Source organism: Oncorhynchus clarkii, chromosome 32 (assembly GCF_045791955.1).
Source record: "Oncorhynchus clarkii lewisi isolate Uvic-CL-2024 chromosome 32, UVic_Ocla_1.0, whole genome shotgun sequence".
NCBI lineage: Eukaryota > Metazoa > Chordata > Actinopteri > Salmoniformes > Salmonidae > Oncorhynchus > Oncorhynchus clarkii.
Genome location: NC_092178.1, coordinates 16,435,204 through 16,457,923, shown reverse-complemented (window position 1 = coordinate 16,457,923; position 22,720 = coordinate 16,435,204). Strand labels below are relative to the sequence as shown.

Below are 22,720 nucleotides of genomic sequence, written 5' to 3'. Positions count from 1 at the left end.
GAAATTTGTGGAGTGGTTGAAAAACGAGTTTTAATGACTCCAATCTAAGTGTATGTAAACTTCAGACCTCAACTGTACGTTTGTCAGGAAACGACACGTGCGATGGGGCTTGGTTATCTCTAGAAACCATATTTAATTTGGCTGCTTTAGTTTACAGGAGGATCTGTGCAGAACACGACTGACGCCTGTCACACTGATGATGAGGCCTCACTGTAACGACTTCTCCAGAGGCGCAGAGTCTAACCCATGGAAATAGAAATACTAGAATGTGGTTTGAGGGCCTTTTTCCTGTTCTAGTAATTATATTTCTATCGCCTAGCCTTGCCTTCCTCCACACAAGGCTCAGGGGCCTCTAACTCTGTCTTCTCTCCTTCCAGAGTGACCTTGATGTGGGATTGTGTGCTGCCTGCGTCTGGACCTTGAGCTGAGTCGCTGCAGCTGGAGCTGTAGGCCAAGACTATCAGTCTGTCTGTTTCTGTAGCTCAGTTGGTAGAGCATGCTGCTTGCAAAGCTAGGATAGTGGGTTGGATTCTCGGGACCACCCATATGTAAAACAACTGTAAGTCACTTTGGATAAAAACATAATTTATTATACAATGTACAGTGCCTTGCGAAAGTATTCGGCCCCCTTGAACTTTGCAAACTTTTGCCACATTTCAGGCTTCAAACATAAAGATATAAAACTGTATTTTTTTGTGAAGAATCAACAACTTTAAACTTCTTCACAACAGCATCTCGGACCTGCCTGGTGTGTTCCTTGTTCTTCATGATGCTCTCTGCGCTTTTAACGGACCTCTGAGACTATCACAGTGCAGGTGCATTTATACGGAGACTTGATTACACACAGGTGGATTGTATTTATCATCATTAGTCATTTAGGTCAACATTGGATCATTCAGAGATCCTCACTGAACTTCTGGAGAGAGTTTGCTGCACTGAAAGTAAAGGGGCTGAATAATTTTGCACGCCCAATTTTTCAGTTTTTGATTTGTTAAAAAAGTTTGAAATATCCAATAAATGTCGTTCCACTTCATGATTGTGTCCCACTTGTTGTTGATTCTTCACAAAAAAATACAGTTTTATATCTTTATGTTTAAATTCTGAAATGTGGCAAAAGGTGGCAAAGTTCAAGGGGGCCGAATACTTTCGCAAGGCACTGTAAAACCAGGTAGCTATAGCTCCATCTTTACTCTCCATGTCCTCATTTAAAACCAGGTAGCTATAGCTCCATCTTTACTCTCCTTGTCCTTCATGCCTTCAGAAAGAATTCATACCCCTTGAGTTTTTCCACATTTTGTTGTGTTACAGCCTGAATTCAAAATGGATTGTCTTTCTGAGTAAGTCTCTAAGAGCTTGCACACCTGGATTGTACAATATTTACACATTATTCATTTTAAAATTCTTCAAGCTCAGTCAAGTTGGTTGTTGATCATTGCTAGACAGGCACTTTCAAGTCTTGCCATAGATTTTCAAGGCGATTTAAGTCAAAATTATAACTAGGCCTCTCAGGAACATTCGATGTTGTCTTGGTAAGCATCTCCATTGTATATTTGGCCTTGTGTTTTCGGTTATTTTCCAACTGAAAGGTGAATTTGTCTCCCAGTGTCTGTTGGAAAGCAGACTGAACCAGGTTATCTAACAGGATTTTACCTGTGCTTAGATCTATTCCATTTATTTTTATCCCCCAAAACTCTGTAGTCCTTGCCGATGACAAGCATGCCCATAACATGATGCGGCCACCACCATGCTTGAAAATATGAAGAGTGGTACTCGGTGATGTGTTGTGTTGGATTTGCCCCAAACATAATGCTTTGTATTCAGGATAAAGTTTTTTTTTTTTTACAAATTTCTTGCAGTTTTACTTACAGTTGAAGTTGGACATTTACGTACAGTTAGGTTGGAGTCATTAAAACTCTATTTTCAACCACTCCACAAATTTCTTGTTGACAAACTATAGTTTTGGCCGGTCGGTTAGGACATCTACTTTGTGCATGACACAAGTCATTTGTCCAACAATTGCTTATTTCACTTATAATTCACTGTGTCACAATTCCAATGGGTCAGAAGTTTACAAACACTAAGTTGACTGTGCCTTTAAACAGCTTGGAAAATTCCAGAAAACTATGTCATGGCTTTAGAAGCTTCTGAGAGGCTAATTGACATCATTTGAGTCAATTGGAGGTGTACCCGTGGATGTATTTCAAGGCCTACCTACAAACTCAGTGCCTCTTTACTTGACATCATGGGAAAATCAAAAGAAATCAGCCAAGTCCTCCGGAATAAGATTGTAGACCTCCACAAGTCTGGTTCAACCTTGGGAGCACATTTCAAATGCCTGAAGGTACCACGGTCATCTGTGCAAACAATAGTATGCAAGTCTAAACACCATGGGACCACGCAGCCATCATACTGCTCAGGAAGGAGATGCATTCTTTCTCCTAGAGATGAACGTACTTTGGTGTGAAAAGTGCAAAATCAATCCCAGAAGGTATTGGAGTGGCCATCACAAAGCCCTGACCTCAATCCTATAGAAAATGTGTGGGCAGAACTGAAAAAGCGTGTGTGAGCAAGGAGGCCTACAAACCTGACTCAGTTACACCAGCTCTGTCAGGTGGAATGGACCAAAATCCACACAACTTATTTTGGGAAGCTTTTGGAAGGCTACCCGAAACGTTTGACCCAAGTTAAACAATTTAAAGGCAATTCTACCAAATACTAATTGAGTGTTTGTAAACGCCTGACCCACTGGGAATGTGATGAAAGAAATAAAATGATTCTGACATTTCACATTCTTACAATAAAGTGGTGATCCTAACTGACCAAAGACAGGGAATTTTTACTAGGATTAAATGTCAGAAATTGTGAAAAAACAGTCTTTTAATGTATTTGGCTAAGGTGTATGTAAACTTCAGACTTCAACAGTAAGTGCTTTATTGCAACCAGGATGAATGTTTTCAAATATGTTTTATTCTGTACAAGCTTCCTTCTTTTCACTCTGTCATTTAGGTTAGTATTGTGGGGTAACTACAATGTGGTTGATCCATCCTAAGTTTTCTCCTATCACAGCTATTAAACTCTGTAACGGTTTAAAAAAAGTCACCATTGTTCTCATGGTGAAATCATGGTGAAATCCCTGAGCGATTTCCTTCCTCTCTGGCAACTGAGTTAGGAAGGAAGCCTGTATCTTTGTAGTGGGTGTTTTGATACACAATCCAAAGTGAGAGGCTAGGATGAGAGGCTGTGTCTGGGAGGCTGGGAGACTGTGGGTGGGTGGCTGGGGTTGAGAGTCTAGAGCTGGGATGCTGGGATGGGAGGCTGGGACTGGGAGGCTGGGTCTGGGAGGCTGAGGCTGGGAGGCTGGGATTGGAGGCTGGGGCTGGGAGGCTGGAGCTGGGAGGCTGAGGGTGGTAGGTTGGGGCTGGGAGGCTGGGGCTGGGAGGCTGAGGGTAGGAGGCTGGGGTGGGAGGCTGAGGGTGGGAGGATGGGACGGGAGGCTGGGGCTGGGAGGCTGGGGGTGGAAAAAGTGGCACAGGGAGAGCATGCAGAGTGCCCGTGTAACAGGGTTGGTTATGTTTCCACTTGCCTCTAAAGAAAGGTGTATTTATTGTTCAAACATTCTTATTGGTAGGTTCAACTCTGATGACAATAAGGTGTGTTGTGATTGGCCCCGCTTGCAGATAGGGGGAGATCGCGAACGTCAGATCTTCCCTGTATGAAAATGTGATGCAAGGGGTAGGTCAAGTTCTGAATACTGTTTTCTATTTTCTATTTTACAATGTGTACAAGTTTGCTGTACGTTACTGATTTATACATGTGTGGGTTTATGGTACCTGTTAGGGATTGAGGGGCTTTCTGGGATGTGTTTTGGCATATGATTGCTGTAAATAAGCGTGTTTGTTAGCATACACTGATGTAATGGTCACATAAGCCCACTGCTAACACAGTTGTCTTCATGCTACAGATTTAGCCATCGACAGCCATCAATATCATTAAGCCCTGCACAACTAACGTGCTGTTTCCTATTTAACAACAGGTATTTACACATGTTATATTTTGTATTGTATTTTTGTATTTTGTTCACACTGTATGAAAATGTGATGCAAGGGATTTTGCCATCGACAGCTATCAATGTCGTTAAGCCCTGCACAATAAGGTTCTGTTTCCTATTTAACAACAGCAACAGAAATAAATTATGCTCAACTGGGACCACTGGCTGATGTGATTTATTTGGACAAAACACAACGCAATGAGAGTACGATTTACATCTGTTACACCCGCATCAGTAGAACTGTGCGTGTGTGCATGTGTGTGTGTGTGTGTGTGTGTGTGTGTGTGTGTGTGTGTGTGTGTGTGCGTGTGTGTGTGTGTGTGTACTAGGAAGGCAACATAAGCACCGGGGGCATCCCAGCACTTCCCCCCAACTGTCTCAGCCCTCAGGCCTAGCTTAGCTTCCTGTGGTGAGACAGACCTACAGTAGCCAGACCAGATACCCCACACTGAAACACTGCTTATGAAACACTTAGGCTGAGTCACAAATGGCACCCTACAGTATTCCCTATATAGTAAACTACTTTTAACCAGGGCCCATAGGGATTTGGTTAAAATAAATAGACTATGTATGGAATAATGTGCCATTTGAGACTGTGTGATCATAGCCCAACCTCTGGGTAAAAACCCTCGCAGTAGAAGTCTACAAGTTTTCATAAAGAGTAGGAGTGCTGATTTAGGATCATTTTTGTCTTTTATATCACAATGAATAAGATTACATGGACAGGGGGGGGACTGATCCTAGATCAGCAGTCCTACTCTGAGATGCTTGATACATCCAGCAATTGTATCTATTCAGGTCTAATGGAAAAGGCAAAGAATGTATCAACGTAAACAATATACAGTTTCTTCTATATGAATTCAAAACTTGATTTACTTCTGTAAACATAGTGTCAGTCCTCAAGGACTTTAGCTGGAGAATAACGATACAATGTCTCCATCTAGAGGGTCATACAACACTTGCAGGCGCACTGGGGAAAGAGGCTGTTGTATTTGTAGAGGAAGGAGCATACCATTACAACATTCCTAGAATAGACCAATCAGCCCAACACATTATCAATGCTTGTTATTTTTATATTTACTGACGATTTTGAGAAACAAAGTTGGACAACTAGCATTACACTGGGATGATCTCTATGTATCTGTGGCTTCCAATTTGGGTCTTCATTAATTAGCTTCTATGAATGTAAAGAGATAGTATAGCTAATAAAATGAATGATTTGCTTGTTTGTCTTTCTGTTGCTCAACATTTTTATGAATGGGTCACAAATCACTAAGAACATTTCACTACATTCACTACACTACATTCAGTTGTCACAATAGCGCCTACACTTAGCAACTCCATGGTGTGACACAATGACACTGTCTGTAAAAAATGTCATTTTTTGGGACAATGTCATGTGGTCTCTCTCTCTCTCTCTCTCTCTCCTGCTCTCTCTCTCTCTCTCTCTCTCTCTCTCTCTCTCTCTCCCCCTGTGTGTGTGTGTGTGTGTGTGTGTGTGTGTGTGTGTGTGTGTGTATCACTCCTTTGATATTTCAGAGTGTATAAATGTCTGCCTATGAGTCTGCCTGTAACAGTATGTGTCTGTTGGCTATAAATACTTATTTTGAGCATCCTTCTGCATTGTCGTCCCCTGTCTATATTCACAACCTAAATGACATTCTCAACCATTACCACTGCAGCTCCCTCTCTCTCTGTGTCTCTAAGCCTGTATCTAAGCTAACAGCCACATGTGTCTTTTACTAGCACTGATTTAGCTGTTAGCCGGTTTTACTTGCAATGACTATGATATGTGGTTTTCTTACTTACTTTATTAAGTGCTAAGTGACTAAAATGTAATGCCTGTATTTCACTGAGCCTGAGGACCACAGTGGAGGGTGGAGGCCAAGTGTTTCCTGTGCCTGCCAGGTGTATGCTACCTCTCCACACTCAAGTCACGTGGGAGGGGCCTGGGCTGCTGGCTGGCTGGCTCCTCTTATTTCCCTGGCAAATGTTGTCACCACCAGTTCAGTTCCCCTCCCTCCCTCATACCTCCCTCCCTTACTGTCACAGTCTCTTTCCAGAGCAGACTACTAACTCATCAGAGGATATAAGATACACCAATGGAGGGCCTTGGAAGAAGGACCTTTATCGCTCTGTGCCTCTACACTGCACTACTTACTCTCTCAGGTAAGAGGAAGAAGAACCATACACGTCTAGTGTCACTGTGGTCACCTTGTTGGGGATACCAGTGCAGTGGAAAGCTGAAGAGCGGGGATCTTTAGTGGTGTGTCTGAGTATTGGTAATGTCGGATGAAACAGTTGTGGTTCATTTTGTTATCTGGGCATACCTGGTGATTGGTCCATTGCTGACATCTCAGCAATGTTAATTGAATGTCATTTCAAGAGAAATTCATTAAATGTTTTGAAAGTACAACTAAAAGTAAGGGCCCACATGAACATTGCCCATTATCTTTCATTGGTTTAATCATGATCGAGCCATTAGACTGTATTTGATTTGATCAGTTATTACACGCATAATAGAATGGTACTGTTTAACCCTTGTGTAGTCTTAACATTCTGTATACTCCCCTTGTGTAGTCTTAACATTCTGTATACTCCCCTTGTGTAGTCTTAACATTCTGTATATTCCCCTTGTGTAGTCTTAACATTCTGTATACTCCCCTTGTGTAGTCTTAACATTCTGTATACTCCCCTTGTGTAGTCTTAACATTCTGTGTACTCCCCTTGTGTAGTCTTAACATTCTGTGTACTCCCCTTGTGTAGTCTTAACATTCTGTATACTCCCCTTGTGTAGTCTTAACATTCTGTATACACTTTGTACCCTAGTGGTGTACAGCTGTCATGGAAATATGAACAAAGGCGATGTTTCACTTTTTGTAATATTGGGGTCTCTCTAGGAAAAGACACCAAAATTTAAGTTAAAAAAATATCATTTAGACATTTTCTCTGCTTTTAAACATAGTGGCGGGTCATTTTAACCCGTAAGACAACACAAGGATTAATCATAGTGTAAAAGCACAGGAATACTCTTATGCATGTGTGTTCATGCATGTCAGTATTGGTCCGTGTTGAGTCTATGGAAATCAGACATCTACGTAAACATATCTGACCAAATTACACGTGATTTCAGTTCTGGGTTAACTGAGATTAATTCTATGGTGGTTGACTAAGTTGTTGCTACGTTGTTATGTCACATTGCAGTAGCTACCAATATTTATGATCTGATTCCCATGTTTCATATACTTTATGCTGGCTTTTAATGGTTGTAACAAGGGTTTTTCAGTCAGACTTTAGACAGTCAGAAGATGGAGGAAAGACACCTGGAAAGAGATAATCAACCATGCCTCTGCTGACTCAGCTTGTCACGAGATGGGACCAGAAATAGGACCGGGCATTTCTATCACACTGATCCATTTCTTTCCTGAAGTCTCCCAAAATGGCATTTATTTTTCACTCTAGGCCCCCGTTATTTGCCAAATAATTATTATGATGGGTCAGTCCATCTTGCATTTGGCAGTATTGCCCTATGGCCAATCCTTCCCTGCTGATGATAATAGATGTCCAACAAATCTCACATGACTAGATAAGCTCACCACCGATGTCCTAACACAACAATGGAGCTCACTTCTAAGAATGTGTTTGTATTGGAGCTCACTTCTAAGAATGTGTTCGTATTGGAGCTCACTTCTAAGAATGTGTTCGTATTGGAGCTCACTTCTAAGAATGTGTTTGTATTGGAGCTCACTTCTAAGAATGTGTTCGTATTGGAGCTCACTTCTAAGAATGTGTTCGTATTGGAGCTCACTTCTAAGAATGTGTTCGTATTGGAGCTCACTTCTAAGAATGTGTTCGTATTGGAGCTCACTTCTAAGAATGTGTTCGTATTGGAGCTCACTTCTAAGAATGTGTTCGTATTGGAGCTCACTTCTAAGAATGTGTTCGTATTGGAGCTCACTTCTAAGAATGTGTTCGTATTGGAGCTCACTTCTAAGAATGTGTTCGTATTGGAGCTCACTTCTAAGAATGTGTTCGTATTGGAGCTCACTTCTAAGAATGTGTTCGTATTGGAGCTCACTTCTAAGAATGTGTTCCTATCGGAGCTCACTTCTAAGAATGTGTTCGTATCGGAGCTCACTTCTAAGAATGTGTTCGTATTGGAGCTCACTTCTAAGAATGTGTTTGTATTCACTTGAGGGGTCTTGTTTATGTAATCAAGGAAGCAGGAGGGGACACTTGAGGGTGGTGCATCAGTAGCATTCAGCTGGCCAATGGTGCTGGTGGCCTTTATTTGGGGTCAACAGGCGGAGTGTGTGTGTTAATAATTATGTGTTTATAAGTGTGTGTGTGTGTGTGTGTGTGTACGTGCGTGCGTGCATGTGTGTGTGACAGTGAAGACATCCCCTCACCTTCTCAGAGTCCATTGCCTCAGTTATCTCCACTGTCACTGTCTCTTATCACCACAACAATCCCAGGCTTGTTTAGTGACAACAGTGGCAGCAGTGGGTTCAGCACACTGTCCTGCTTATTTAATAGACCTTCCCTGGCCTTATGCTGGAATACACAGCCCTGCTGATGGCCTAGCTAGCAGGCCACTTGGAGTGTGACATGGATGGGGGTAGGCCGTTTGTATTATTTAGGACATAACACCAGGCACACGGTTCATCTATTGTGATGAACAACAGTGGCAGTCAGCAGGGCCTGGACGTCCCCCGGGGGAACTGGGCTGACTGGGGAGGATGGAGGGAGAGAGAGAGAGGGAGGAGGGATTGGAGGAGCGGGATGGAAGATGGAAGAGGAAGATGGAGGGAGGGAGGAAAGAGGGGGGATGCTTGGATAGAGAGAGAGGTAGGAGGAGGAGGGAGAGGGTGGGAAGATGGAAGGCGAGAGGGGAGAGGATGCAGGGAGAGAGAGAGGCAGAAGAAGGGAGAGGGGGAGGGAAATAGAACATAGAGGGCATTGAAAAAGAAAGGGAGAGAAAGTGATAGGGGAGCGGGGAGAGCGAGAGAGAAAGAGGTAGAAAGAGAAGGTGTGGGGGGTTTAACCTGTGGACAGCCAACCTGCCTGCTGTTGTTTAATCTGAGCTGGCAACACAACACACACATCACCTACTCCTTCTTAATTCTAATCCTAATTTAGCCGTTGAACATCAGTGTACAATTCTCAGCGGCTAAATCATACAGCTCAAAGATGTTTGCTTTAATACCTGTTAGTAGTAATATGATAGGCTTGTCAATGTCTCACAATTACTTATGAATTGGGTTTCAGGACAGAGGTCTGGATAAAGTAAACGGAATGAATGAATAAATAGCATGACACAGATGTGTCAATCATGTAACCATAAGATGATATCGCAGACTCTTTCTGCTTTACGAAGCTCAGCAGGAGGAGGAGTCTGCACGTGGTGTAAAAAAGACTGCTATGGCTTTCAATTTCATGTTCATGAAAAGCTCATGCATTTGTACGTGTGTTCAGGGACTGTATTTATAAAGCATCTCGGAGTGCTGTAAGAGTCCTGATCTAGGTAGTAGGAGTCCTGATCTAGGTAGTAGGAGTTCTGATCTAGGTAGTAGGAGTCCTGATCTAGGTAGTAGGAGTCCTGATCTAGGTCGTAGGAGTCCTGATCTAGGTAGTAGGAGTCCTGATCTAGGTAGTAGGAGTCCTGATCTAGGTCGTAGGAGTCCTGATCTAGGTAGTAGGAGTCCTGATCTAGGTCGTAGGAGTCCTGATCTAGGTAGTAGGAGTCCTGATCTAGGTAGCAGGAGTCCTGATCTAGGTAGTAGGAGTCCTGATCTAGGTAGTAGGAGTCCTGATCTAGGTCGTAGGAGTCCTGATCTAGGTAGTAGGAGTCCTGATCTAGGTTGTAGGAGTCCTGATCTAGGTCGTAGGAGTCCTGATCTAGGTAGCAGGAGTCCTGATCTAGGTCGTAGGAGTCCTGATCTAGGTAGTAGGAGTCCTGATCTAGGTAGTAGGAATGCTGATCTAGGTAGTAGGAGTGCTGATCTAGGTAGTAGGAGTCCTGATCTAGGTAGTAGGAGTCCTGATCTAGGTAGTAGGAGTTCTGATCTAGGTAGTAGGAGTCCTGATCTAGGTAGTAGGAGTGCTGATCTATGTAGCAGGAGTTCTGATCTAGGTAGTAGGAGTCCTGATCTAGGTAGTAGGAGTCCTGATCTAGATAGTAGGAGTGCTGATCTAGGTAGTAAGAGTCCTGATCTAGGTAGTAGGAGTGCTGATCTAGGTCGTAGGAGTCCTGATCTAGGTAGTAGGAGTCCTGATCTAGGTTGTAGGAGTCCTGATCTAGGTCGTAGGAGTCCTGATCTAGGTAGTAGGAGTCCTGATCTAGGTCGTAGGAGTCCTGATCTAGGTAGTAGGAGTCCTGATCTAGGTAGTAGGAGTCCTGATCTAGGTAGTAGGAGTCCTGATCTAGGTAGTAGGAGTCCTGATCTAGGTCGTAGGAGTCCTGATCTAGGTAGTAGGAGTCCTGATCTAGGTTGTAGGAGTCCTGATCTAGGTCGTAGGAGTCCTGATCTAGGTAGCAGGAGTCCTGATCTAGGTCGTAGGAGTCCTGATCTAGGTAGTAGGAGTCCTGATCTAGGTAGTAGGAATGCTGGTCTAGGTAGTAGGAGTGCTGATCTAGGTAGTAGGAGTCCTGATCTAGGTAGTAGGAGTCCTGATCTAGGTAGTAGGAGTTCTGATCTAGGTAGTAGGAGTCCTGATCTAGGTAGTAGGAGTGCTGATCTAGGTAGCAGGAGTCCTGATCTAGGTAGTAGGAGTCCTGATCTAGGTAGTAGGAGTCCTGATCTAGATAGTAGGAGTGCTGATCTAGGTAGTAAGAGTCCTGATCTAGGTAGTAGGAGTGCTGATCTAGGTAGTAGGAGTGCTGATCTAGGTAATGCTCTGTCTCACCCCTTCCTCCCCTCCTCTATAATGCTCGGTCTCATCCCTTCCTCCCCTACTCTATAATGCTCTCTCTCACCCCTTCCCTCCCTCCTCTAATCATGCTCTGTCTCATCCCTTCCCTCCTCTATAATGCTCTGTCTCATCCCTTCCTTCCCTCCTCTAATCATGCTCTATCTCATCCCTTCCCTCCTCTATAATGCTCTGTCTCATCCCTTCCCTCCTCTATAATGCTCTGTTTCATCCCTTCCCTCCTCTATACTGTTCTGTCTCACCCCTTCCCTCCTCTATAATGTTCTGTCTCATCCCTTCCCTCTTCTATAATGTTCTGTCTCATCCCTTCCCTCTTCTATAATGCTCTCTCACCCCTTCCTCCCCTCCTCTATAATGCTCTGTCTCACCCCTTCCTTCCCTCTTCTATAATGCTCTCTCTCACCACTTCCCTCCCTCCTCTAATCATGCTCTGTCTCATCCCTTCCCTCCTCTATAATGCTCTGTCTCATCCCTTCCTTCCCTCCTCTAATCATGCTCTGTCTCATCCCTTCCCTCCTCTATAATGTTCTGTCTCACCCCTTCCCTCCTCTATAATGTTCTGTCTCATCCCTTCCTCCCCTCCTCTATAATGTTCTGTCTCACCCCTTCCTTCCCTCTTCTATAATGCTCTCTCTCACCCCTTCCCTCCCTCCTCTAATCATGCTCTGTCTCATCCCTTCCCTCCTCTATAATGCTCTGTCTCATCCCTTCCTTCCCTCCTCTAATCATGCTCTGTCTCATCCCTTCCCTCCTCTATAATGTTCTGTCTCACCCCTTCCCTCCTCTATAATGTTCTGTCTCATCCCTTCCTCCCCTCCTCTATAATGTTCTGTCTCACCCCTTCCTTCCCTCCTCTATAATGTTCTGTCTCACCCCTTCCCCCCCTCCTCTATAATGCTCTGTCTCATCCCTTCCCTCCTCTATAATGCTCTGTTTCATCCCTTCCCTCCTCTATAATGCTCTGTCTCATCCATTCCCTCCTCTATAATGTTCTGTCTCATCCCTTCCCTCCTCTATAATGTTCTGTCTCATCCCTTCCTCCCCTCCTCTATAATGTTCTGTCTCACCCCTTCCTCCCATCCTCTATAATGCTCTGTCTCACCCCTTCCTTCCCTCCTCTATAATGTTCTGTCTCACCCCTTCCCCCCCTCCTCTATAATGCTCGGTCTCATCCCTTCCTCCCCTACTCTATAATGCTCTCTCACCCCTTCCCTCCCTCCTCTAATCATGCTCTGTCTCATCCCTTCTCTCCTCTATAATGCTCTGTCTCATCCCTTCCTTCCCTCCTTTAATCATGCTCTGTCTCATCCCTTCCCTCCTCTATAATGCTCTGTCTCATCCCTTCCCTCCTCTATAATGCTCTGTCTCATCCCTTCCTCCCCTCCTCTATAATGTTCTGTCTCATCCCTTCCCTCTTCTATAATGCTCTGCCTCACCCCTTCCTCCTCTCCTCTATAATGCTCTGTCTCACCCCTTCCTCCCCTCCTCTATAATGCTCTGTCTCACCCCTTCCTCCCCTCTTCTATAATGCTCTGGCTCACCCCTTCCTCCCCTCCTCTATAATGCTCTGTCTCATCCCTTCCTTCCCTCCATCCTCAGAAGTAAACTCAGAGATCGTCCATATTCCGTCCGTGCTCCATGGCGTCAAAGGGAAGTCCCTCCTCCTCTCCGTGGAGACTTACTTCCGATTGGAGGACGTTGAGATCCAGGGCAGCTGGTACCAGACCCGGCCGGGGGGCCCCAAAACCCTGCTGGTGACCTTCCACAACCACACAGCCATCATGCTGGCCTCCATGAGACACAGGAAGCGCTACTTTTTCCAGCCCCCCAACGCCTCTCTCCTGATCCCCAGGCTGGACGAGGCGGCGGAGGGGGACTATCATCTGGACCTGGACATTCACTTCCCCCAGAGACAGGAGCTCATCAGGGCCGAGAGGACCGTCCACGTCACCGTCGATGGTGAGTTAGTGGACACCAGAGAAACTTATCTGTCAGACTGTATTTATTACAGACAGATTTATTAAAGCAATATAAATACATACATATTAAGAGGGTAAGAAATATATTTATTTTAGCCTTTTAAAGTCACTTCAAATCAAATTGTATTCGTCACACGCGCTGAATACAACTGGTGTAACAAGGCTGTATACAGGGGGTACAGAGTCAACGTGTGTTAGTGGATTAGAGTGCGTTATGGCATTCATGATGTCATAATGTGTAGTGCTCTAATATACTGTATGTACTCATTCAGTAACTAGGTTCATTCAGTAACTAGGTTCATTCAGTAACTAGGTTCCTTCAAAAACTAGGTTCCTTCAGAAACTAGGTTCCTACAGTAACTAGGTTAATTAAGTAACTATGTTCCTACAGTAACTAGGTTAATTAAGTAACTAGGTTCCTACAGTAACTAGGTTAATTAAGTAACTAGGTTCCTACAGTAACTAGGTTCATTCAGTAACTAGGTTCATTCAGTAACTAGGTTCATTCAGTAACTAGGTTCCTACAGTAACTAGGTTAATTAAGTAACTAGGTTCCTTCAGTAACTAGGTTCCTACAGTAACTAGGTTCCTACAGTAACTAGGTTCCTTCAGTAACTAGGTTCCTACAGTAACTAGGTTCCTACAGTAACTAGGTTCCTTCAGTAACTAGCTTCCTACAGTAACTAGGTTAATTAAGTAACTTGAAAGATATGTACTTTTGTTGCTTGCTTGGCTGCGCTTAATATGTGCCTATCATCATCTTACTGTTTCGTCTCTCCCCTTCTCCAGTACCTGTGTCCACTCCAGTTATCCAGAAGACACCATCTTCTACAGTTGTTGAGGACAAGGAGAACGTGACATGGACCTGTAGGGTGGAAAACGGAACCAGGGTTCAGTACCAGTGGCTGAGGAACAACATACCCCTAGATGTTAGTGCTCGTCATCAGTTTTCCCAGGACAACTCTACTCTGGTGATAAATCCTGTGAGGAAGAAGGACATTGGACAGTACCGCTGCCTGGCCAGGAACCACATCAGCCAGAGACAGAGCCACACCCTGGACCTCAGTGTCTTCTGTAAGTTCTGTCTATAACAGCACATTACTGTAGTTCTGTCTATAACAGCACATTACTGTAGTTCTGTCTATAACAGCACATTACTGTAGTTCTGTCTATTACTGCACGTTACTGTAGTTCTGTCTATAACAGCACATTACTGTGGTTCTGTCTATAACAGAACATCGCTGTAGATCTGTCTATAACAGCACATTACTGTAGTTCTGTCTATAACAGAACATTACTGTAGTTCTGTCCATAACAGAACATTACTGTAGTTCTGTCTATAACAGAACATTACTGTAGTTCTGTCTATAACAGGACATCGCTGTAGGTCTGTCTATAAAACAGAACATTACTGTAGTTCTGTCTATAACAGCACATTACTGTAGTTCTGTCTATAACAGAACATTACTGTAGTTCTGTCTATAACAGCACATTACTGTAGTTCTTTGTATTACTGCACGTTATACATGACATTTTTGGTCATTTAGCAGATACTCTTATCCAGAGCGACTTACAGGAGCAATTAGGGTTCAGTGCCATGCTCAAGGGCACAGCAACAGATTTGTTTCACCTAGTCGGCTCTGGGATTCAAACTAGCAACCTTTCAATTACCTGCCCAACAGTCTTAACCACTAGGCTACTTGCCACCACTATAAAAATGTTGTACAAATGTCTCAGACATACAACTACTTCACAGACAACTACGTCTCATACAACTACGTCTCATAAAACTACTTCACAGACAACTACGTCTCATAAAACTACGTCTCATACAACATGGGTCACAATAGAACATCATGTTTGCTATTCATGAGCTAGTCAATGCAGAATACATGTCAAAATGAATAAACAAGAGCCTGGGGAAAGAACTTAATGACTCAACTTCCCGCACTGTATTTTCCACATTTTACAGAAGTATAAATACTTCCATCCTCCTGGCCTTCTATGAGTAATACCAGTATGGAAATTCAAACCATAAGAGAGCTCAGTGAGGTCTGAAAACAGAAGTGACTGAAATTTGCATGGGAGTCTGACAGAGGCCCACTGTTCTGTGGCAATACTATCATGTCAGTACTGCAGTATCGCTATCGGGCCTCCGTTAGGTTAAGGAAACCAGGTTGGTTGTGGCAGGTTTGGAGGTTAGCCGACGTGGAAGGATACTGTTGACATATGTTCAGACATTAACCCATTCTACAGTTGAAAACAAGACAACAAATGTTGTAATAGGACAATTTGCAGTCCAATTATGCTAAATGCATTTGCTAATGGTTGTATGTTGAGATGCAGTCAGAGGGAAGAGATTTAATAGATGGAACTTCTTTATCTTAACATCTTATCTTTTTTAGATAAATATATTTTATTTAGGATTTTAGACAATAGACCATAGACAAAGGATAACAGACAACTGAACATTTCACAGACAGGGATCCACTAAAGTGGTGCAGCTGTCTAAGGCACTGTATCTCAGTGCTTGAGGCATCATTGCAGACACCCTGGTTCAAATCCAGGCTGTATCATTGGGAATCCCATAGGGTGGTGTGCAATTGGCCCAGCGTCGTCTGGATTTGGCTGGTGTAGGCCGTCATTGTAAATAAGAACTCTTAACTGACTTGACTAGTTAAATATTGGTGGTGCTTCAGAGATGGTTGTCCTTCTGGTTCTCCCCCATCTCCACAAAGTAACTCTGGAGCTCTGTCAGAGTGACCATCGGGTTCTTCGTCAAGGCCCTTCTTCCCTGATTGCTCAGTTTGGCTGGGCGGGCAGCTCTAGGAAGAGTCTTGGTGGTTCCAAACTTCTTCAATTTAAGAATGATGGAGGCCACTGTTCTTGGTGACCTTCAATGCTGCAGAAATGGGTTGGTACCCTTTCCCAGATCTGCGCCTCGTCACAATCCTGTCTCAGAGCTCTACTGACAATTCCTTTGACCTCATGGCTTGGTTTTTGCTTTGACTTGCACTGTCAACTGTGGGACCTTATATAGACAGATGTGTGCCCTTCCAAATCATGTCCAATCAATTGAATTTACCACAGGTAGACTCCAATCAAGTTGTAGAAACATCTCAATGATGATCAATGGAAACAGGATGCACCTGAGCTCAATTTTCTAGTCTCATAGCAAAAAGTCTGAGTAATTATGTAAATAAGGTATTTCTGTTTTTATATTTTGAATACATTTGCAAAACTTGTTTTTGCTTTGTCGTTATGCGGTATAGTGTGTAGATTGCTGAGGATTTTCATTTATTTACTCCATTTTAGAATAAGGCTGTAGCGTAACAAAATGTGGAAAAGGTCAAGGGATCTGAATACTTTTTGAAGGCACTGTATGTCTTGTAACCTGATTTGTAGTGGTGAAGAGCCCAATGCTGCCTCACAATAGGATGACATGTTTGGTCATTTACTGACATTCTGAATATATATGTATCTTTTTAGAATTATAATTTTTTTACCCCTTTTTCTCCCCAATTTCGTGGTATCCTATTGGTAGTTACAGTCTTGTCCCATCGCGGCAACTCCCGTACGGAGGGGCGAAGGTCGAGAGCCATGTGTCCTCCGTAACATGACCCTGCCAAGCCGCACTGCTTCTTGAGACACTGTTCGCTCAATCCAGAAGCCAGCCGCACCATTGTGTCGGAGGAAACACTGTACAATTGGTGAAGGCGTCAGCGTGCATGCACCTGGCCCGCCACAGGAGTCGCTAGAGTGCGATGGGACAAGGACATCCTGGCTGGCCAATCTCTCCCCTAACCCGGATGCCACTGTGCCGATTGTGCGCCGCCTCATGGGTCTCCTGGTCGCGGCCAGATGCACACAGCCCGGGATCGAACCCGGGTCTGTGGTGACGCCTCAAGCACTGTAATGCAGTGCCTCAGACTGCTGCGTCATTTAGGAGGCCCTGACATTCTGAATTATTGCTAATAAAACAATTTATCCTAGCTGCCAAAGGATCCTAGCTTTCCACAGTCCCAATAGAGCTTGAAGTTGATCATAAAACTATGTTCCCAGAGGGCCGGTTTGTGACAATATGAACCACTCTAATATCTCCCAGATGGCCCCTACAACCTGGCTGTGAAGTCTGACCATGGTCTGCGAACTGGGGAGGTCTTCACAGTGAACCCTGGTGAGCTGGTGTTCTTCGACTGCCAGGCCGACTCCAACCCTCCCAACAGCTGTATGTGGATCTCTAAGACCAACAACGCCACTGAAGTCATCACTGTGGGACTGCGCCTGGAGGTCACCTCCTACAAGCTGGCCCAGGCCGAGGAGTTCCTGTGCAGGGCGTTTAACAATGTGACCCAGAAGCAGGACGAGACCCAGTTCACCCTGGTGGTGGCCAGCCTGGGGACAGGTGGGTAGAGCTGGCCTGGGGTGCTGGAGGGAGCGTAGGAGGGACTGGGAACACACACACACAGCCCTGGGGTGCTGGCATAGCGTAGGTGGAACTGGGAATCAGGTCTGAGTACACACTGTGCACATTATCATGCCATAAGGTACCAAGGTGAAGACCTATATTTGTAACCTACGTAGTTTATAAAGTATGACTTTTCGAAATATGAGCAGCAACCTTGCTTGCTGAGAGTCCAAAGTAAAGGTACATTTAGAAGAGAGTCAGTTAATCCACCCACACAAGGTGAATCATAAATATTGTGTTTCTCCTTAGTTGCCAAGTACCGGTCACTCTGGCCTGTGTAAAAGTCCACTGGCTCTATGGGAGAGTAAACAGAGAAAAATAACAGCTGGTCTCATTGTTGACCATGTTTTACTGCATGTGTGGAGTTTCTATGTGTAGGTGGTTTCAGTCTCCAAATTAAAAAAGATACACATAATCTTGGCTACTGTATAGCAAATAACGCTGTAAATATATATATCCTATTAAGAATGATCTAAAATGTCGATGGACAAACTAAACACACTAACTGTCCACCAGGTCTGGGTTGACAGGTTTCCTCTCACCTTGGACTTCTCAAATTTGTACAATTTAGTCACTAAACCACCAGGGCCGGTTTCCCAGTCCCAGATTATGCCTATTCCGTGACTAACAACCATTTTTAATAGATATTCTCCATTGAAAGAGCTTCTTAGTCCAGGACTGTGCTTAATCTGTGTCTGGGAAACCGGCTCTGATTAAAGTTTTGAAATTTGACTCTGACTGTAACAATACTAACTTTATTTATAGTGTGTTTTTCAATGGCAGGTCAACAAAGTGCTTCTCAAAATTAATAAAAGGACTACAGAAGATACAGAGACAGAAAAATTGAGAAGGAAAACAAAATAGCTATATAAAATCATACATTAGAAGATAGTTTTAGAAAAGTGGATTTTGAGGAGCAGTTTTAAAAGAGGCACTGATTCTGCAAGAGTTTATGGTTGTTCTCTTTCATCTGTAGGAAAGGAGAGATATGTCCAGGAGAGCAGATCATTCTCTCCTCTGGCTGCCATCACTCTGTCCTGTCTGTTCATTAGCTGTATGTTACTGGTCTACTTCAGAAGAAGCTGTCATCATCCCAAGAGAGGTAAATGTTATGGTTATCTTCATAATGACTTAGGGTGATAGCAGCAACTGTAAACACAGTAGAAACTAGACACTACTGTAGGCACTAGACACTACTGTAGGCACTAGACACTATTGTAGAAACTAGACACTACAGTAGACACTAGACACTACTGTGAAACCCAGCCTTAAACCCCAAACAGCAAGCAATGCAGGTGTAGAAGCACGGTGGCTAGGAAAAACTCCCTAGAAAGGCCAGAACCTAGGAAGAAACCTAGAGAGGAACCAGGCTATGAGGGGTGGCCAGTCCTCTTCTGGCTGTGCCGGGTGGAGATTATAACAGAACATGGCCAAGATGTTCAAATGTTCATAGATGACCAGCAGGGTCAAAAAACAATAATCACAGTGGTTGTAGAGGGTACAACAGGTCAGCACCTCGGGAGTAAATGTCAGTTGGCTTTTCATAGCCGATCATTCAGCGCATCTCTACCACTCTTGCTGTCTCTAGAGAGTTGAAAACAGCAGGTCTGGGACAGGTAGCACGTCCGGTGAACAGGTCAGGGTTCCATAGCTGCAGGCAGAACAGTTGAAACTGGAGCAGCAGCACGGCCAGGTGGACTGGGGACAGCAAGGTGTCATTAGGCCAGGTAGTCCTGAGACATGGTCCTAGGGCTATCCATCAGAAAGACGGATAGAAAGAAAGCAAGAAAGAAAGAAGAGAAAGAAAGAGAAATAGAGAGAAAAAGAGAGAGAGAATTAGAGAGAGCATACTTAAATAGACACTACCGTAGACACTAGACACTACCGTAGACACTATAGTAGACACTAGACACTACTGTAGACACTAGACATTACCGTAGACACTACAGTAGACACGAGACACTACCGTAGACACTAGACACTACCGTAGACACTAGACACTACCGTAGACACTAGACACTAAAGTAGACACTACAGTAGAACCTAGGCACCACTGTAGACACTAGACACTATTGTAAATACTAGACAATGTAGTAGACACAAGACATTACAATAGATACTAGACCTTACTGTAGACACTAGACATTACTGTAAACACTAGACACTATAGTAGACACTAGACACTACAGTAGACACTAGACACTACTGTAGACACTACAGACACTACAGTAGACACTTGACACTGCAGTAGACACTATGCACTACCTACTGTAGACACTATACACTACGGTAGACACTACAGTAGACACTAGACACTACAGTAGACACTGCTGTAGATACTAGACACTAGACACTACAGTAGACACTAGACACTACTGTAGACACTATACACTACAATAGACACTACAGTAGACAAGAGACACTACAGTAGACACTACTGTAGATACTAGACTCTAGACACTACAGTAGACACTAGACACTACTGTAGACACTATACACTACAATAGACACTACAGTAGACAAGAGACACTACAGTAGACACTACTCTAGATACTATACACTAGACACTACAGTAGACACTAGACAATATAGTAGACACTACAGTAGACACTAGACACTACAGTAGACACTAAACACTACTGTAGACACTAGACACTACATTAGACACTAGATTTGGAAGTTTGTTAACTGTACAGTACATGCCAATCATCTGCCAATGTTGCAGTATGTCAAACTCAAACAGCATCTGTGGAAAAAATGACATGTTTTTCTGAGGAAAGGCATTCAACTTAAAAAAGCCTGAAATCTTGCCTGTAGGGTAAAATACAAATAGTTGTTGTTATTATTAAAACCTCTACTATTCCTTTTACAGTTCTCATGAACATCTATAACAGGTAAGACCATTACTGATCAGTGCTTACACATGAATAAAGATAACCTTTGTCTAGGTAGCCTACCTACAGTAAATGGGTTTAATTAAAATGACTTTGCCTCTCCCATGCAGACCTTTGACAGAACAGAGACGCCCACACCGTTCGGGTCAGTTTCCCCTCTGCACCTGCAATGTTTACCTCATACCCTCTCGTTCCTGCCTGTTGTTAGGCAGTGTCGTGTACATAGCTCTAGACAAACAATACTCCTCATAAACCCTTCACTAACATAGAACAATACAGTCATCATACTTGTTTGTCTTATGCAGGCGTATTAGCCCATGAACTCGGTTGCTGATCTCTTCAAGTTTCAGTTGGATCTGTTTGTGCTTTAGTGAACTGAGTTCAATACATTTAACTATGGTGGGGCGGTATTCAGTTTCCCCCAAACCAAAAGTGACATGTCCTAAATAAAATAACCTACTAGGAAGGAACAAGAAACAGGAAGTAAATAGAGAGGACACTACATTGACACCAAAAAGTCTCTCAGGTGAACTACATTTTACTTGCAGGTCATGAGGATGCAACGGAAGACTTTGGCATCTATGAGTTTGTCTCTATACCTGGGAAAATGGAATCTACACAGGTATGTTGTATGTCTTGCAACAATGCAGCTTGGTACAGTAGGCCTAGTTTTCTGTAGGAACATCTCTTTGATATTGCAGTGAGCCTCATTAATTAATGAGCCCACACTAGGCTACCTAGCGTGTGACAGGGAACCTAGCGATTAAGAGCGTTGGGCTAGTAACCAAAAATTTGCTGGTTCGAAACCACGAGCTGACTAGGCAAGGCACTTAACCCTAACTACTCCTGTAAATCTCTAGGGATAAGAGTGTCTGCTAAATGATTCAAATGTGAATGTGCAACCTCCTCATAAGGTTAACTGTATTGGAGGAATGCTTAACGTGTTTCCCTTTCACACATGTGACCCGGGTTCTACTCCTACTCCCTCCATTTGCTATAACATATAGTGTCCCTGAATGTGTTGTTTGTTTTCCTTTCCCAGGCATCCAACAGATCTCTGGCACACCTAGAGTCTGTCCAGGATTTGCATACCACCATCTATGATGTCATCAGGCACATCCCTGAAACTCCCACGCTGGCTACCCAGAGTCTGCTGGGAAAGCAGTGTGAAGGTTAACCAGAGTATCCCAAATTGCATCCTAAATTGAACTCTATTTCCCTATATAAGAATATATACAGTATATATATATATATATATATATATATATATATTCAGAGTTTCGCAGCGGTCTAAGGCACTGCATCTCAGTGCTAGAGGCGACACTACAGACCCTGGTTCGATCCCGGGCTGTATCACAACCGGCTGTGATCGGGAGTCCCATTGGGGAGGGTTTGGCCGGGGTAGGCCGTCATTGTAAAATAATAATTTGTTCTTATCCTACTTGCCTAGTTAAATAAAGATAAAATAAAAATCCAAACATGTATGCACTACTAGGGGCAGCAAGTAGTACACTATTTAGTGACGCCTGTTAAGAGCATTGGGCCAATAACTGAAAGGTTGCTGGGTTGAATCCCCAAGCTAAATAATCTGCAATGTGCCATTGAGCAAGGCCTCTGGCACAGTTTCAACATCCTACTTAAAATGTTCTAATAATTATTTAAATTTAAAGAACAAGAGCTCAAAAATATTTTTGTTCTCTCTTCAAATTGTATATTTATTCAATGTGCTCTTTCAAGCTGCCTCTGGAAGTGGGCAAGAATATTTGGATGAAGGAATTATCACATTGCATGTGAGATACTGTCTGATGGAGGTGTTGTATAACATTATTTTTCAGCATGTAAATACAACATCTGCTCTACACTGTACTTAATTTATTGTTTTGTTTTGAAAGAAATTACATTTTATTTGAGTGAATATGTTATGAGTCCTATCCTCCTGTCTTTTTCTAAACGTAGCTATTTTGTTGATCTTGACATTGCCAAGTACACTCCACCGCAGTGTGAAATGTCAGATGTGTTGTTGCCTGTCTGCAGAGTATTGTACAGTTTCCACTTACAGATATGCACTTTTTGTATTTGAATAAAGATTTATAACAATTTGACTAGCTTGATTCAATAATGAACTATATGATAAATGTTTTCTGCCTCCCATAACGTCTTAAATGAATAACTTTAGTGATGTGAGATGTGTTGTGAACGGTTGTCCGTTATTCTGGTGGTGAATGCAGCGCTATTTAGTTGTGTCACTGGTCTGATCAGGTCTCGTCTGTTCTAGTTTGTTCTGGTCTGTTCTGGTTTGGTGAGAAAGAGGGAACGACAGAAGGAGAGTTCAGCGTGTGGTACTGTGCCTTCCACCTGCTCCTGCTGACTTCTAGTCACGAATAGTCTGTGTATGTGTGTG

The 22,720-nt window shown here is 43.4% G+C and overlaps 1 protein-coding gene across 1 annotated transcript; it reads left to right on the top strand.

The window, feature by feature from the left end:
• Window positions 1-6,080: 6,080 nt before the first annotated feature.
• On the top strand, window positions 6,081-21,548 carry LOC139392155 (HEPACAM family member 2-like). The gene is made up of 9 exons (XM_071139924.1): window positions 6,081-6,217; window positions 12,578-12,937; window positions 13,747-14,031; window positions 17,063-17,362; window positions 18,402-18,527; window positions 20,298-20,319; window positions 20,430-20,464; window positions 20,868-20,941; window positions 21,362-21,548. Exons 1-9 carry the CDS (start codon window positions 6,151-6,153, stop codon window positions 21,494-21,496), a joined length of 1,404 nt encoding a protein of 467 aa, XP_070996025.1. The 5' UTR covers window positions 6,081-6,150; the 3' UTR covers window positions 21,497-21,548.
• Window positions 21,549-22,720: the final 1,172 nt, after the last annotated feature.

Excerpts from the sequence above, each read along its gene's own strand:
- LOC139392155 (XM_071139924.1), top strand. The coding sequence starts at position 6,151 with ATGGAGGGCCTTGGAAGAAGGACCTTTATCGCTCTGTGCCTCTACACT. Across the intron at positions 18,528-20,297 it reads CTGTCATCATCCCAAGAGAG|TTCTCATGAACATCTATAAC; the intron begins GTAAATGTTATG and ends TTCCTTTTACAG. Across the intron at positions 20,942-21,361 it reads GGAAAATGGAATCTACACAG|GCATCCAACAGATCTCTGGC; the intron begins GTATGTTGTATG and ends TTCCTTTCCCAG.